This window comes from Gigantopelta aegis, chromosome 7, assembly GCF_016097555.1.
Source record: "Gigantopelta aegis isolate Gae_Host chromosome 7, Gae_host_genome, whole genome shotgun sequence".
In the NCBI taxonomy this organism is placed as follows: domain Eukaryota; kingdom Metazoa; phylum Mollusca; class Gastropoda; order Neomphalida; family Peltospiridae; genus Gigantopelta; species Gigantopelta aegis.
The window spans coordinates 93,714-112,928 of record NC_054705.1 but is presented as its reverse complement, the minus strand read 5'-3'; the positions used below and the strand labels follow the sequence as shown (position 1 = coordinate 112,928).

At 36.0% G+C, this 19,215-nt stretch overlaps 1 protein-coding gene across 1 annotated transcript in view; it reads right to left on the bottom strand.

Annotated features, from left to right (window-relative positions):
* Positions 1–18,758, bottom strand: part of LOC121376734 (calmodulin-like) — a 51,094-nt gene extending 32,336 nt beyond the window's left edge. Inside the window, exon 1 of the mRNA XM_041504498.1 lies at positions 18,305–18,758. Within this exon, the coding sequence (XP_041360432.1) occupies positions 18,305–18,376 (72 nt within the window). The 5' untranslated portion in view covers positions 18,377–18,758. The remainder of the gene's footprint in view (positions 1–18,304) is intronic.
* Positions 18,759–19,215: the final 457 nt, after the last annotated feature.

Here is a 19,215-nt window from a genome sequence, read left to right as displayed (position 1 = left end):
CTAGACCTCACGTCGCCCGGGTGGTAAGGGATTTCTAGCTCAGCAGAATACCGATGTGTTGCAGTGGCCTGCAGTCTCACCCGATCTTGCACCAATCGAGCATGTCTGGGATGAGATGCAACGTCGTGTACGTGCGCTGCCTAACCAGCCGGTGACGTTGGCAGCGCTGGGTCAGACGTTAGTCCAGATCTGGAACGGCATTCCCCAGGCATTCTTCAACAATTTGGTAGGCTCTATGAGGCGACGGTACCAGGCCTGCATCGACGCAAACCATGGCCATACGCGCTATTAACTTTGTGAACTGATTTTTTACCCTCGTGTCTTTCATCCCCAATACCAATGAAACGACGGATGCTGTGACATTTTAAATGAATTGAAGTTTTGCAGATTTGCCTATTAACCATGCTATCTGATCGTTTCATCGTTTTATGTCTTGAAATTATGTTTTTATCAACATGATAACCATACACAGTTACTTTTTTCCGCTAGTATATATATATATATATATGTATATGTATATGTGTGTGTGTGTGTGTGTGTGTGTGTGTGTGTGTGTGTGTGTGTGTGTGTGTGTGTGTGTGTGTGTGTGTGTGTGTGTGTGTGTGTGTGTGTGTGTGCATATGCATATACATATACATTCTGCCATTCTGTGTGATTTTTGTTCATTGATGTGCGGTGAAATAAGTAAAATACTATACACGTTATGTACGATTAGAAATACACCCGTTGTAATATAACCAGTCTCACACGGGAACTTTGTGTCCAATCTATACGCGTTATGTACGATTAAAAATACGCCCGTTGTAATATAACCGGTCTCACGCTGGAACTTTTTTAGTATTCACTATATAATGTTCTTCTTAATAGTGTTAAAGTTCTACTGGACAAAATTTAATACATTAACTTTGTGTCCAATAAAAATTCCATTATTTACATTATGTGTATATATTCCTTTTTTTTAGAACCTATCCATATTAGTTTTGTTTTGCCCACGTTAATGTTAAGGCGCATAATGCGTAAATATATAACATAGGGGTTTGTTTCTGTTTAATCTGAAGTTACTGATGTGTCATCTACAAATTGAGTTAATAAGAATTCTATGTTTCCATCTGTTATACCTTTTTAAGTTGTTTTTAGTTTTTAAAAATACTATTCAAAATTTCACACAAAATTAGAAAAATACTTGGATACATCGGGTCCCCGTGACGGCAACCTCTTTCTAATTTAAACAATGGTAAACAAACAAAAAAAACATTAACAAGAACAATGCTTCAGACTTCTTTGGAACAATAGAAATTAATTATTGTTATCGAAGTGCCAAAACCAAAGTATTTGAGAACATTATCAATAAATTTCCAGTATATTAAATCAAAAGCATTTTCTAAATCAATCAGTCAATCAGCCAATCAATCAATGAATCCAGGAATGTGTTGTTTTATATGTATATACTCCATAACGTCGTATATTCACCTAAATATCTCTGACTTTTATTATGTGTGCTGTAACAGCTGATACAAGATTATATGAAACATTCAACAACGAAATGAGTACTTAGTTCTTTTGTTGTTATTTTTAAAACATTGTTTAGGATTTATTACATGTGATAATGTCTTAGTTTGAGATATAAAACTAGTTTCGAATTGATGAGCATAATTTAATGATCGTAATGAATATTTATACAAATATGTTGTAGATGTATCGCCTATTTGCTATGCATCCGCTTTAGCCCACATACATTTTCCTTTTGCCTTTTCAATATTAATGTATTCTAATTTACAGTTTATATCTTTCATTAGATTATGTTTTATGTCAATGTCTTTTAAGGCATCCAATTATTTCGTTATGTCATACAGTTAAGCATTCAAAGTTCTTCTTCCTTTTGATTTTTATAGTTGATTAAAGCAAATTGTTTTTACTGGTATCATAAGTAATAATGTTGTCCACAATAACTGGTTTTCCTTATCAATATATTTATACTGTTTAAAGGGTTTTTATTGTTTCTTTCATTATCAACATATTTATACTGTTCAAAAGGGTTTTATTGTTTTCTTCATTGTCAATATATTTATACTGTTCAAAAGGGTTTTTATTGTTTCTTTCATTATCCATATATTTATACTGTTCAAAAGGGGTTTTATTGTTTCTTTCATTATCCATATATTTATACTGTTCAAAAGGGTTTTATTGTTTCTTTCATTATCCATATATTTATACTGTTCAAAAGGATTTTTATTGTTTCTTTCATTATCAACATATTTATACTGTTCAAAAGGGTTTTATTGTTTCTTTCATTATCAATATATTTATACTGTTCAAAAGGGGTTTTATTGTTTCTTTCATTATCAATATATTTATACTGTTCAAAAGGGGTTTTATTGTTTCTTTCATTATCAATATATTTATACTGTTCAAAAGGGGTTTTATTGTTTCTTTCATTATCCATATATTTATACTGTTCAAAAGGGTTTTATTGTTTCTTTCATTGTCAATATATTTATACTGTTCAAAAGGGTTTTTATTGTTTCTTTCATTATACTGAACAGTAGAACCGTATTACCACATACACATCGTAACTATACACACGGCAGACTGGAAACGACGTGATTGCTTCCGTGATTGGTTCACTAATTGTAAAGATCAAACTGCATGAGAGAGAGAGAGAGAGAGAGAGAGAGAGAGAGAGAGAGAGAGAGAGAGAGAGAGAGAGAGAGAGAGAGAGAGAGAGAGAGAGAGAGAGAGAGAGAGAGAGATCCGTGTGTGTATGTTACAACATCGTGAATAAGGAATGCAAATTGTATTATACGAGCCTCTGGCGAGCATAATGCATAAAACATTATTTGTATTCTTAATATACCGAAACACACGAAGGTAATAATCTCAAGTTTAATGCAACGTGTTTCTGTGAACTGTATACGCAACTTTAGTTCTAATCAGCTATAACCTGATATATAAATGACGTAAAACTGTGACGTCATTTTCGATAGCTTTACATAAAAATAAACTAGTGTTCAATGCTTTTTTTTTTGCTTTTTTTCTGAACGCTGGACATTAAAATGAATGCATAAGTCAATTATGGCGTGTCACTGAAGTACATTTGATTAAATGTCATTAAATATGTGTTATTACCAGTGTTTTTCGGTATCGTCAGTATGGTATATTAGGAATAAAAATTGTTATTTCTAATATATGATATTGACTACACCGAAGCACACGAGGGTAATAATCTCAAGTTTAATACAACGTGTTTCTGTGAACTGTATACGCAACTTTAGTTCCAGTCAGCTATAACCTGATATATAAATGATGTAAAACTGTGACGTCATTTTCGATAGCTTTACATAAAAATAAACTAGTGTTCAATGGGTTTTGTTTTGTTTTCTGAACGTTGGACATTGAAATGAATGCATAAGTCAATTATGGCGTGTCACTGAAGTACATTTGATTAAATGCCATTAAATATATGTTATTACCAGTGTTTTTCGGTATCGTTAATATCGTATAATTACAAACTTTCCGAATTTATACGATTTACTGTATTCTGATTGGCTGACGTCACTAAAAAACCAAGCGTTATCCTTCCATAAACCTCATAAAAATACGTCATCACGGAAGACCAAGATCGAAATAACCGCACAACACCAACAGTCACTACACGTAAACAAAAGTTAATATCAAGGTCACTTTGCGATAGAAAAACACAAGACAAATCTGCACATGAAATTGTTTCATTTTTTAAAAAGAAGTTATAATAAAGATATATACACTGTTTTTGTTGATTCAGTACTTATTTTTATTTTTAGCGGACAATTTCCAATAGTGTGTATAGATGTATTCCTACGCTTATTTACAGAACATGGTTGACGGTAAGAACGAAAGAAATTATTTTTGAGTGTTTTAAGGTACACTTCTTGTACAGTTTGTAATTATAAGAATTGTTTCTCATTTTTTAGGAATTTATCGATGTATAAAAGTCACAAATGTAGTATAAAATCGCTTCGCTACGCTACGCGATTTTATACCATTTGTGACTGTTACACATCGATAAATTCCTAAAAAATGAGAAACAATTCTTATATATTAGGAATAAAAATTGTTATTCCTAATATATGATATTGACTACACCGAAGCAGACGAGGGTAATAATCTCTGTATCACATAATCTCAAGCTTAATACAACGCGTTGTTTTCAAACTGTGCACGCAACTTTAATTCCAGTAAGCCATTATAAGATATTCAAATGATGTAATACTATATGGCGCGGGGTATTTTTGAATGGAAATGACGTCAAACTCGAATGACGTCATTTTGGGTGTCCATACATTAAAACAAACTAGTGCATAACGTTTTTGGGTTGGTTGTTTTAGGGGTTTTGTTTTTGTTTTTCGTTTTGTTTTGATTTTTTTTGTTTTAGTTTTTTTTAAGGCTGGACAGCTGTTAGTGTTAAAATTGCTATTGAAAGTGTTTTTATTTGATGACTATGCATGCATACGTCAGTTATGGAGTGCCAATCTAGTACGTTTGCTTAAATGTGAATACACCTAGTACCGTGACCTCGATTAATTTACATCTAATTTGCAAAGCTATAAAATTCGTAAAGTATTCTATCTAAAATATATCACATACATGTACTTTGATTGCACTGAAAATGTAAGATATTATATGATATACACACACACATATATATATATATATATATATATATATATATATATATATATATATATATATATATATATATGATGAATGAATGAATGAATGAATGAATGAATGAATGAATGAATGTTTAACACCCCAGCACAAAAATATATATCAGCTATTGGGTGTCACAAACGGTGTATAATATATATATATATATTTTATGGAATGGCGTGTGTGGAATCCAACGGGATCTCTCTCTCTCTCTCTCTCTCTCCCCCCCCCCCCCCTCTCTCTCTCTCTCTCTCTCTCTCTCTCTCTCTCTCTCTCTCTCTCTCTCTCTCTCTCTCTCTCTCTCTCTATATATATATATATATATATATATATATATATAATCTGTGTGTGTGTGTGTGTGTATTAAAATTTTATGACGTTAAGCAGATATTCCTATAATACCCAGAGGGACTATATGTGACGGCTGAGATCAATTGACGTGTCATTATGCCCCGACATGCTCTGCGCGACGTGATCCGTGCAGATGAACAGAATATGAAGAACGTTCGATTGAACAATATGGATCGCGTTGCGACCAGTTTCTGCTTTGTGTAATTCTGAGTAAATTTTACAGGCAGTGCATCTAGATTTAATTACTTCCATGCACGGGCAAAAGTCGTTTAATAGATGCAGCAGATTTCAACAGAAAATAAGAGTTGTGATTGGCGGTTTAATGTTACGCTATTATCAACAGTCTCTGTCATTGGCCAGTAAATGCTATTATCAACAGTTGTAGTGATTGGCCAGTAAGGCTAAAGTAATGTGTTTTCTGAATATCCAGTTATTTGTATGATGGACAAAAATACCCTACTAATTATACAGTTTGCCAGCTAAATGTAATTAACTTTGGGTAAATAGCTCTATTTTGGGAGTATTAAACATACGTATTATCTAGTGAAAAGGTAACTTGGAATGTATAAGATAAGATCGTTATAAGAACGCATCCTACATATATTAAAGACCGGCCTCGGTGGAGCAGTGGATACGCCATCTGACATAAGGCTGATAGGTACTGGGGTCTCCTCCCGGTACCGCCTCCTACCAATAATTAAAGTTTGTTTTGTTTAACGACACCACTGGATGTGATTATTTGACACGTCGTCATAAAAAAAAATCCCCGCCACATTTGTCCTACTGCAGCAAGGGATCCTTTATATGCATTTTCTCATAGTGGTGTAACAATACATCGAGCTATCGATATATTGCGATAGTCAGTGCCTCGATAGCAATGCATCGATAGTTAATTCAGATACATTAATATCAATGTATGTAACAGCCATCCTCGACATACATAAAATATATAGATTTTCATACATCAATACATACATACATGCGTTAATATCTATGTATGTAACAGCCATCCTCGACATACATACAATATATAGATATTTATACATCAATACATACATACATGCGTTAATATCTATGTATGCAACAGCCATCCTCGACATACATACAATATATAGATATTCATACATCAATACATACAAGACTGACCGAAAAACAGTTATATTTTGTATATCACAACGGTCAATTTAAAATCAATTTCGAATCCCTGGGGCAAAATTAGAAAATAACAATGTTTTAGTTTTTAAAAAATTCCTGAGCCAGTGCGTTCATTCATTCTTAAATACATACATACGTTAATATCTATGTATGTAACAGTTATCCTCGACATACATAAAATATATAGATATTCATAAATCAATACATACATACATACATACGTTAATATCTATGTATGTAACAGCCATCCTCGACATACATAAAATATATAGATATTCATACATCAATACATACATACATGCATACGTTAATATCTATGTATCTAACAGCCATCCTCGACATACATAAAATATATAGATATTCATACATGTATGCGTTAATATCTATGTATGTAACAGCCATCCTCGACATACATAAAATATATACATATTCATACATATATACGTTAATATCTATGTATGTAACAGCCATCCTCGACATACATAAAACATATAGATATTCATACCTATATGCGTTAATATCTATGTATGTAACAGCCATCCTCGACATACATAAACTATATACATATTCATACATCAATGCATACATACCTGCGTTAATATCTATGTATGTAACAGCCATCCTCGACATACATAAAATATATAGATAGTCATACCTATATGTGTTAATATCTATGTATGTAACAGCCATCCTCGACATACATAAAATATATAGATATTCATACATCAATACATACATACATACGTTAATATCTATGTATGTAACAGCCATCTCGACATACATAAAATATATAGATATTCATCAATACATACATACAGGCGTTAATATCTATGTATGTAACAGCCATCCTCGACATACATAAAATATATAGATATTCATACATGTATGCGTTAATTTCTATGTATGTAACAGCCATCGTCGACATACATAAAATATATAGATATTCATACATATATGCGTTAATATCTATGTATGTAACAGCCATCCTCGACATACATAAAATATATAGATATTCATACATCAATACATACATATATGCGTTAATATCTATGTATGTAACAGCCATCCTCCACATACATACAATATATAGATATTCATACATGATACATACATATATGCGTTAATATCTATGTATGTAACAGTCATCCTCGACATACATAAAATATATAGATATTCATACATCAATACATACATATACTCTTCAAAAAAAGAAACGCAAAAGGGTACAAATGAGTTATAACTCCGATTTTATGTTTCCTACCGGTTCATGCTTTGTGAATATAAGGTCATTGCATGTCCCAAACACATTCCCACGGTTACATTCGATAAAACGCAGCTACTGTACAATAAAGTTCCAAAATGTGAATATTCGCAAAAACGCAGCCACGTGCAAACCATGTCACCACTGCACGTGCGTTGTCTGCACGTGCAACATGAACACCGACAGTATAAAAGTGCAGGGCGTTCGCTTGCCTGGCCTCTGTATCTGGCCGACAGTTGACAATCCAGGACATGCCACGCCTCAGTGAACCGCAGAGAAACAATGCCATCGGCCGACTAGACGCAGGCGAATCCAGAACGGCCGTTGCCAGGGCATTCCATGTGTCCCCAAGCACCATCTCCAGACTGTGGGACCGTTACCAGCAACATGGATCAACACGTGACCTCCCTAGATCCGGTCGACCACGGGTCACTACCCCCGGGCAGGACCGCTACATCCGGGTACGCCACCTTCGGGAACGATTGACTACTGCCACCTCCACAGCCGCAGCAATACCAGGTTTGCGCAGGATATCCGACCAGACCGTACGGAACCGCCTACGTGAGGTAGGAATTCGTGCCAGACGTCCAGTTCGAGGTGTCATCTTAACACCACAACACCGTCGACTCCGACTGCAGTGGTGCCAGATTCATCGACAATGGCCTCAACTGCGATGGAGACAGGTGTGGTTCAGTGACGAGTCCCGATTTCTGCTCCGACGTCATGATGGAAGATGTCGCGTGTATAGGCGTCGTGGTGAACGTTATGCGGCAAACTGCGTGCAGGAAGTGGACAGATTCGGCGGGGGTAGTGTCATGGTGTGGGCAGCCATCTCACACACTGGCAGAACTGACCTGGTCCACGTGCAGGGCAACCTGAATGCACAGGGCTACATTGACCAGATCCTCCAACCACACATCGTTCCAGTTATGGCCAACGCCAACGCAGTGTTCCAACATGACAACGCCAGGCTTCACACAGCACGTCTCACAACGGCTTTCCTACAGAACAACAACATTAATGTCCTTCCTTGGCCATCGATATCACCGGATTTGAACCCAATTGAGCATCTATGGGACGAGTTGGACCGACGCCTCCGACAGCGACAACCACAGCCCCAGGCCCTGCCCGAGCTGGCAGCAGCCTTGCAGGCCGAGTGGGCCACCATCCCCCGGGACGTCATCCGTACTCTGGTTGCTTCAATGGGCAGGCGGTGCCAGGCAGTTGTCAACACACGCGGAGGCCACACCCGGTATTGACTCCAGATGACCTTGACCTTGGTGGTGTGTCCTATCACTTACTCACAATGGACTAGAGTGAATTGTGAACAATCCTGCAACATTTGGTAATTATCGGACTCACCATTCAATAATTAAATCAATTCTCCAAATGTTACGACAATGTGGTTTTGCGTTTCTTCTTTTGAAGAGTATATATGCGTTAATATCAATGTATGTAACAGCCATCCTCGACATACATAAAATATATAGATTTTCATACATCAATACATACATACATGCGTTAATATCTATGTATGTAACAGCCATCCTCGACATACATACAATATATAGATATTTATACATCAATACATACATACATGCGTTAATATCTATGTATGCAACAGCCATCCTCGACATACATACAATATATAGATATTCATACATCAATACATACAAGACTGACCGAAAAACAGTTATATTTTGTATATCACAACGGTCAATTTAAAATCAATTTCGAATCCCTGGGGCAAAATTAGAAAATAACAATGTTTTAGTTTTTAAAAAATTCCTGAGCCAGTGCGTTCATTCATTCTTAAATACATACATACGTTAATATCTATGTATGTAACAGTTATCCTCGACATACATAAAATATATAGATATTCATAAATCAATACATACATACATACATACGTTAATATCTATGTATGTAACAGCCATCCTCGACATACATAAAATATATAGATATTCATACATCAATACATACATACATGCATACGTTAATATCTATGTATCTAACAGCCATCCTCGACATACATAAAATATATAGATATTCATACATGTATGCGTTAATATCTATGTATGTAACAGCCATCCTCGACATACATAAAATATATACATATTCATACATATATACGTTAATATCTATGTATGTAACAGCCATCCTCGACATACATAAAACATATAGATATTCATACCTATATGCGTTAATATCTATGTATGTAACAGCCATCCTCGACATACATAAACTATATACATATTCATACATCAATGCATACATACCTGCGTTAATATCTATGTATGTAACAGCCATCCTCGACATACATAAAATATATAGATAGTCATACCTATATGTGTTAATATCTATGTATGTAACAGCCATCCTCGACATACATAAAATATATAGATATTCATACATCAATACATACATACATACGTTAATATCTATGTATGTAACAGCCATCTCGACATACATAAAATATATAGATATTCATCAATACATACATACAGGCGTTAATATCTATGTATGTAACAGCCATCCTCGACATACATAAAATATATAGATATTCATACATGTATGCGTTAATTTCTATGTATGTAACAGCCATCGTCGACATACATAAAATATATAGATATTCATACATATATGCGTTAATATCTATGTATGTAACAGCCATCCTCGACATACATAAAATATATAGATATTCATACATCAATACATACATATATGCGTTAATATCTATGTATGTAACAGCCATCCTCCACATACATACAATATATAGATATTCATACATGATACATACATATATGCGTTAATATCTATGTATGTAACAGTCATCCTCGACATACATAAAATATATAGATATTCATACATCAATACATACATATACTCTTCAAAAAAAGAAACGCAAAAGGGTACAAATGAGTTATAACTCCGATTTTATGTTTCCTACCGGTTCATGCTTTGTGAATATAAGGTCATTGCATGTCCCAAACACATTCCCACGGTTACATTCGATAAAACGCAGCTACTGTACAATAAAGTTCCAAAATGTGAATATTCGCAAAAACGCAGCCACGTGCAAACCATGTCACCACTGCACGTGCGTTGTCTGCACGTGCAACATGAACACCGACAGTATAAAAGTGCAGGGCGTTCGCTTGCCTGGCCTCTGTATCTGGCCGACAGTTGACAATCCAGGACATGCCACGCCTCAGTGAACCGCAGAGAAACAATGCCATCGGCCGACTAGACGCAGGCGAATCCAGAACGGCCGTTGCCAGGGCATTCCATGTGTCCCCAAGCACCATCTCCAGACTGTGGGACCGTTACCAGCAACATGGATCAACACGTGACCTCCCTAGATCCGGTCGACCACGGGTCACTACCCCCGGGCAGGACCGCTACATCCGGGTACGCCACCTTCGGGAACGATTGACTACTGCCACCTCCACAGCCGCAGCAATACCAGGTTTGCGCAGGATATCCGACCAGACCGTACGGAACCGCCTACGTGAGGTAGGAATTCGTGCCAGACGTCCAGTTCGAGGTGTCATCTTAACACCACAACACCGTCGACTCCGACTGCAGTGGTGCCAGATTCATCGACAATGGCCTCAACTGCGATGGAGACAGGTGTGGTTCAGTGACGAGTCCCGATTTCTGCTCCGACGTCATGATGGAAGATGTCGCGTGTATAGGCGTCGTGGTGAACGTTATGCGGCAAACTGCGTGCAGGAAGTGGACAGATTCGGCGGGGGTAGTGTCATGGTGTGGGCAGCCATCTCACACACTGGCAGAACTGACCTGGTCCACGTGCAGGGCAACCTGAATGCACAGGGCTACATTGACCAGATCCTCCAACCACACATCGTTCCAGTTATGGCCAACGCCAACGCAGTGTTCCAACATGACAACGCCAGGCTTCACACAGCACGTCTCACAACGGCTTTCCTACAGAACAACAACATTAATGTCCTTCCTTGGCCATCGATATCACCGGATTTGAACCCAATTGAGCATCTATGGGACGAGTTGGACCGACGCCTCCGACAGCGACAACCACAGCCCCAGGCCCTGCCCGAGCTGGCAGCAGCCTTGCAGGCCGAGTGGGCCACCATCCCCCGGGACGTCATCCGTACTCTGGTTGCTTCAATGGGCAGGCGGTGCCAGGCAGTTGTCAACACACGCGGAGGCCACACCCGGTATTGACTCCAGATGACCTTGACCTTGGTGGTGTGTCCTATCACTTACTCACAATGGACTAGAGTGAATTGTGAACAATCCTGCAACATTTGGTAATTATCGGACTCACCATTCAATAATTAAATCAATTCTCCAAATGTTACGACAATGTGGTTTTGCGTTTCTTCTTTTGAAGAGTATATATGCGTTAATATCAATGTATGTAACAGCCATCCTCGACATACATAAAATATATAGATTTTCATACATCAATACATACATACATGCGTTAATATCTATGTATGTAACAGCCATCCTCGACATACATACAATATATAGATATTTATACATCAATACATACATACATGCGTTAATATCTATGTATGCAACAGCCATCCTCGACATACATACAATATATAGATATTCATACATCAATACATACAAGACTGACCGAAAAACAGTTATATTTTGTATATCACAACGGTCAATTTAAAATCAATTTCGAATCCCTGGGGCAAAATTAGAAAATAACAATGTTTTAGTTTTTAAAAAATTCCTGAGCCAGTGCGTTCATTCATTCTTAAATACATACATACGTTAATATCTATGTATGTAACAGTTATCCTCGACATACATAAAATATATAGATATTCATAAATCAATACATACATACATACATACGTTAATATCTATGTATGTAACAGCCATCCTCGACATACATAAAATATATAGATATTCATACATCAATACATACATACATGCATACGTTAATATCTATGTATCTAACAGCCATCCTCGACATACATAAAATATATAGATATTCATACATGTATGCGTTAATATCTATGTATGTAACAGCCATCCTCGACATACATAAAATATATACATATTCATACATATATACGTTAATATCTATGTATGTAACAGCCATCCTCGACATACATAAAACATATAGATATTCATACCTATATGCGTTAATATCTATGTATGTAACAGCCATCCTCGACATACATAAACTATATACATATTCATACATCAATGCATACATACCTGCGTTAATATCTATGTATGTAACAGCCATCCTCGACATACATAAAATATATAGATAGTCATACCTATATGTGTTAATATCTATGTATGTAACAGCCATCCTCGACATACATAAAATATATAGATATTCATACATCAATACATACATACATACGTTAATATCTATGTATGTAACAGCCATCTCGACATACATAAAATATATAGATATTCATCAATACATACATACAGGCGTTAATATCTATGTATGTAACAGCCATCCTCGACATACATAAAATATATAGATATTCATACATGTATGCGTTAATTTCTATGTATGTAACAGCCATCGTCGACATACATAAAATATATAGATATTCATACATATATGCGTTAATATCTATGTATGTAACAGCCATCCTCGACATACATAAAATATATAGATATATCTATCATACATCAATAAAATATATAGATATTCGTATATATGCATACATATATGCGTTAATATCTATGTATGTAACAGCCATCCTCCACATACATAAAATATATAGATATTCATACATGATACATACATATATGCGTTAATATCTATGTATGTAACAGTCATCCTCGACATACATAAAATATATAGACAGGTAGTACATACATTAACTATCGCAATAATATTGCCATAGTAAAACTGGCCGCAGTAGTCACCCCTACTTTTCCACAGCCATGTAAGCACGCACCACGGGCCTTGTCCAGTTGTGGTGCACTGGTTGGAACGAGAAAAACCCTCAGTTGAATGGATCCACCGAGCTGGTTCGATCGTGCAACACAAACACCTCAAGCGAGCTCTTAACTGACTGAGCTAAATAACCACCACCAATAGCGAGTTGCACACTTCGGTGGGTAGGTGCAAGACCGCTAAAGCGACTTCTTTCTCACTAACCTTTATTCAGCAACCATTTGTCTAGGACAGACAGTCCAGAGACCTGAAATGAGTGCATGCGTGAACCTTAATTGGATACAAGTACAAAATTAACCACTAACAAACGAACGAATGAAACTATGACACTGATAGTACCCCAGCAATGTGACACGTATACAGAACTTCACATACGTTGTTTCCGCGTCCTATTTATTGCACGAGTATATCTGGCGCACGAATATATACCACGATACCGTTACGCGGTCGAGAGGTATGTTCTTGCGCAAAATAAACTCGTGCCATTAATAGAAAGCGGAAACAACGTATGTGAAGTTCTATATTTATTATATACCTGGGTTTTTTTACTAAAACGTTGGGTTTTTTTACTTGTTCCAAGCTCACTTTATGGATTTACTTAATGTTAAGGATCATACTCTGCGGCAATCTTTTGTAATGTTTAAAATACGATGTGACCTAATTTGTAAATCGGACATTACGTCGGTAATAAAAAGGCGATAACTCCAGTACAAATACCACGGAAATTCCCCATTTACAAGCTCATTTAAACAACATTTATGTTTTTGATGTTTGACAGGCAGGGTTGGTTAACAGTGTAACATGCTGTATAGAGATTGAGGTGTTCATTTAAAGAACATTTATGTTTGTAATGTTTGACAGGCAGGGTTGGCCATCAGTGTAACAAGATGTACAGATATTTAGATCTTCGTTTAAACAAACTTTGTGCCTGTAATGTTTGACAGTCGGACTTGGTCAACATAGAGTAAGGTCTTTCAATCCACTGGATCACTGATGTCATAGACTAACACACAAGTGTAGAGCAACGTTTGGTTTCCAGACACGATGTCGATAACGGCAATAGATATTGTATTGATGATAGTATATTTTCATTACAGTAATAACTGTTATCATAGCACTGACAATTTCCAATGCTAAAGCAAAATGATTATAACGACGCGCATACGAAAGAAAAAAAACAATCAAATTCCATAAGCATATGTTTGCTCTTGATGTTATTTAAAACAACAACGCTCGATGTGTGAGACTAATCCACTTGATGCTATTTAAATGAATAACGTTCGATGTATGAGACTAATCCACTTGATGCTATTTAAACGAACAACGCTCGATGTATGAGACTAATCCACTTGATGCTATTTAAATGAATAGCGTTCGATGTATGGGACTAATCCACTTGATGCTATTTAAATGAATCACGTTCGATGTATGAGACTAATCCACTTGATGCTATTTAAATGAATCACGTTCGATGTATGGGATTAAGCCACTTGATGTTATTTAAATGAATAACGTTCGACGTATGGGACTAATCCACTTGATGCTATTTAAATGAATCACGTTCAATGTATGGGATTAATCCACTTGATGCTATTTAAATGAATCACGTTCGATGTATGGGATTAATCCACTTGATGCTATTTAAATGAATCACGTTCGATGTATGGGATTACTTCACTTGATGCTATTTAAATGAATCACGTTCGATGTATGGGATTAATCCACTTGATGATATTTAAATGAATCACGTTCGATGTATGGGATTACTTCACTTGATGCTATTTAAATGAATCACGTTCGATGTATGGGACTAAGCCACTTGATGTTATTTAAATGAATAACGTTCGACGTATGGGACTAATCCACTTGATGCTATTTAAATGAATCACGTTCAATGTATGGGATTAATCCACTTGATGCTATTTAAATGAATCACGTTCGATGTATGGGATTAATCCACTTGATGTTATTTAAATGAATCACGTTCGATGTATGGGACTAAGCCACTTGATGTTATTTAAATGAATAACGTTGGACGTATGGGACTAATCCACTTGATGCTATTTAAATGAATCACGTTCGATGTATGGGACTAAGCCACTTGATGTTATTTAAATGAATAACGTTCGACGTATGGGACTAATCCACTTGATGCTATTTAAATCAATCACGTTCAATGTATGGGATTAATCCACTTGATGCTATTTAAATGAATCACGTTCGATGTATGGGATTAATCCACTTGATGTTATTTAAATGAATCACGTTCGATGTATGGGACTAAGCCACTTGATGTTATTTAAATGAATAACGTTGGACGTATGGGACTAATCCATTTGATGCTATTTAAATGAATCACGTTCAATGTATGGGATTAATCCACTTGATGCTATTTAAATGAAACACGTTCGATGTATGGGATTAATCCACTTGATGCTATTTAAATGAATCACGTTCGATGTATGGGACTAATCCAAACCGTTTAGCAGTTTATTCCCTGTGTAGCTTTTTTGTCGATGAAATCAATGGAAGTGATTGGTACGTGACACCAGAAACTGAGGACGTGTTTGTGTAACATGACCAACCACCATTAACAATTAAAAATAATAGCCATTCATATGATCTGCTGATGTTCGTTATGGTTTCCACTGAACAATGAAAATAGAAACCACGGTGGAAAGCAAATAAATACATTAAAAAATAAAATGTTACGTAACTTATCCACCCATTTTATTACAATGTGAATTGACAGTGTTAGATGGGTGCATTTTATTCAACGAAGGCACTATTGAAACAGTATGATTAGAAGCAGCTAGAAACGCAATTATCTATTGCTCGTTCCAGCTAGTGCACCACGACTGGTATACCGTGGTATGTACTACCCTGTCTGTGGGATGATGCATATAAAAAACCGTAAATACAATGTGTTGAGTGCATCGTTAGATAAAACATTTCTTTCTTTCTTTCAATAACTGCATTATCTAACATTGTCTGTAAACATTGTTTTAGAGTACACAAACACAAATAATCTCAATGTACTACATTGTATATTTATAATGTTACTAAGTGATTAAAGAGACAGAACCTAGTTTGTTAAACACTAAGGCATATTTATTTACCTAGACCCTAGTTTCACCCGTAAATATGGACACTAACTTTGGTTAACTTACAAACCTGTAACAAATTTTGATAACACAGAGTAAAACAAGAGTCTGTAATATTGAAATACCCTTAAAAATAGACTAAAACGTGACTCCATGACCGTTACTTCTCAGACGCACGTGCGTTTTTAAAGTATGACCAAAAACACTTCGTTTGTACGGAAATGGATTATCTAAACAATAAAATATAAGTAATATTTGATTCCAGTGATCATAAATGGCTCTAATAGTGAAAAATATGTCTTAGTGTTTAAAAACTAGGATCTGTCCCTTTAAGATATGTTTTCTTTAATATCATATAATAGGTAGCATGTTCAGTGTAATCAAAGCATGTAATATTTTTCAGATCACATACTTTCAGAATTTGATAACTTTGTAAATTAGATGAAATTACAAGCCAATTAATCGAGGTCACAGCACTACATATTTATTTGCATTTAAGCAAACGTACTACGGTGACACTCCGTAACTGTCGAATGCATCCATGGTCATCAAGCGAAAACATTCCATTAGCAACATTACACTGAAAGCTGTTAAAAAACTAAAAACGATAAGCACTAGTTTATTTTTATGTAAGGATATCCAACTTCGTATGTCATTTGAGTATCAAATATTGGCGGACTGGAAATAAAGTTTCATATACAGTGTACAGCATTGTATTAAGTTGGTATTATATGATAAAGCGATTATTGCCCTCGTGTGTTTCGGTACCTTCAATATCATATATTACGATAAAACTAATGTATTATGCTCGACAAAGTTCGCATAATACAATTTGTCTTCCTATATATATATAATATCCAATATCCAGTGTAATCAAAGTATATGCTATTAACATATCACAGACTTTGCAAATCAGACGCAAATTACTTGTAACTTAATCAGGCCACGGCATTAGGTTTACTGACATTTAAGCAATCGTACAATTCAATAATTGACGTACGTCATATACTATGGGGTTTTTTAAGCAATGATGTCCAAAATAACGTGTGTTTTTTTCTCACTTTAACGCCATTTCCATTCAAAATGCAACCGTCATATATTCCTACGTGATTTGAATATCGAGTAATGGCTGACTGGAATTAAAATTATATTAGAAATAAAAATAATGTATTTTGCTCTCATGAGGCTGACATAATACAATTATATATATATAAAGTTGTTGTTTTTATTGAGCCTACACGTAATCAGATTATGATGCTTTGTGTTTGTGAGCTATGTTTTTACAAAATCTGCTGTGAGATTAGTGGACATAAACGAATTCCCCTTCATCTTTTCCTTCTTCCTATCTTCCTTTGTTTCGTTATTTCTTTCTTTCTTTCTCTCTTTTATATTTAATAATATACATTGTTGTACACATTTAAAATAAAATAAATGTATCATTGTCGTAAAAAAAAAAAGTGTTACAGAGTAGGCCTAGTAAGTTGGAAACAGTGCCTTGTCCATTTGGTGTTTTAAAGCAATAACACCTGTTTGAACCCGTCAATCACGTGACGTGGCGGTGACGAAACAGTAATAAAAGGTTTACTCCAGGCAGACAGTACAGGATTCCATATTGTTCACACGACGACAACGACTGCTCTACCGCACACCATGCCGTACCCCCCCCCCCCCCCCCCCCCCCAGACACACACATCCTATCTCATATCGTTACCCGTCCCATATGGACTTGAGGACACAGTGGTGTATGGTTTGCTACAGTTGGACAATACATGCTGCCTTGGTTTCCAGAAGACATAAACTTACCTCTTCAAAATCTGACTCGCTTTCCCGACTGGAGCTGCCGGCGCTATTCCACAAGAGACGGATTCGTTTCATCCCCAAATAGAATTCGCGCTTTATACTCTCCCATCAATGTCTGTTTTCATCACCAAATTATATTTGCGTTTTGTACTCTCCCACGAACGTGTGTTTTTATCACCAAATAAAAATCGCGTTTTATACTCTCCCTACAACGTCTGTTTTCATCACCTAATAGAATTCGTGTTATATACTCTCCCATCAACATTTACTTTCATCACCAAACAGAATTCGCGTTTTATACTCTCCCATCAATGTGTGGTTTCATCATTAAATATAATTCTGCTTTTGTACTCTCCTATCAACGTTTGTTTTTATCATCAACTGTAATTCGCGTTTTATACTGTTCAAAGTCTGTTTTATCACCAAATAGAATTCGCGTTTTGCACTGTTTAACGTCTGTTTTACGTCTGTTTTTAGTGACTGTTTCGAAACGACCGATGTCTTTCCAACACAAACACTAATTGTCTAGTCTACTCTATACAGCAAGATAAAATATTTAAGCCGACCACGTGATTTGTCTGTTGAAGCGGCGTACGGTGAATTGCATGCGTAGGTTTATATATAAAATGTCTTGTTTCAGTTTTTTTCTTTTTTTAAATCTTTTCTCTTGTCTTGGTTATTACATATTAATCACGTTTCACGCGTGAGCCAGCACCGTGAAAGAGAATAGGATTAAGCTTGGTAAACATTGGAATCAAATGAATGTCAGCAGGGATCCACACATTCACACTCGCGCGTCTCCGGTTTCAAGCCCCGCACACACTGACACGACTTGATATACATCATGCAGTTTCCAAGATGACAATAGAACTGCATTGTGTTTCGAGCGCAGGTCGCTCTTACACGGCTCTCCA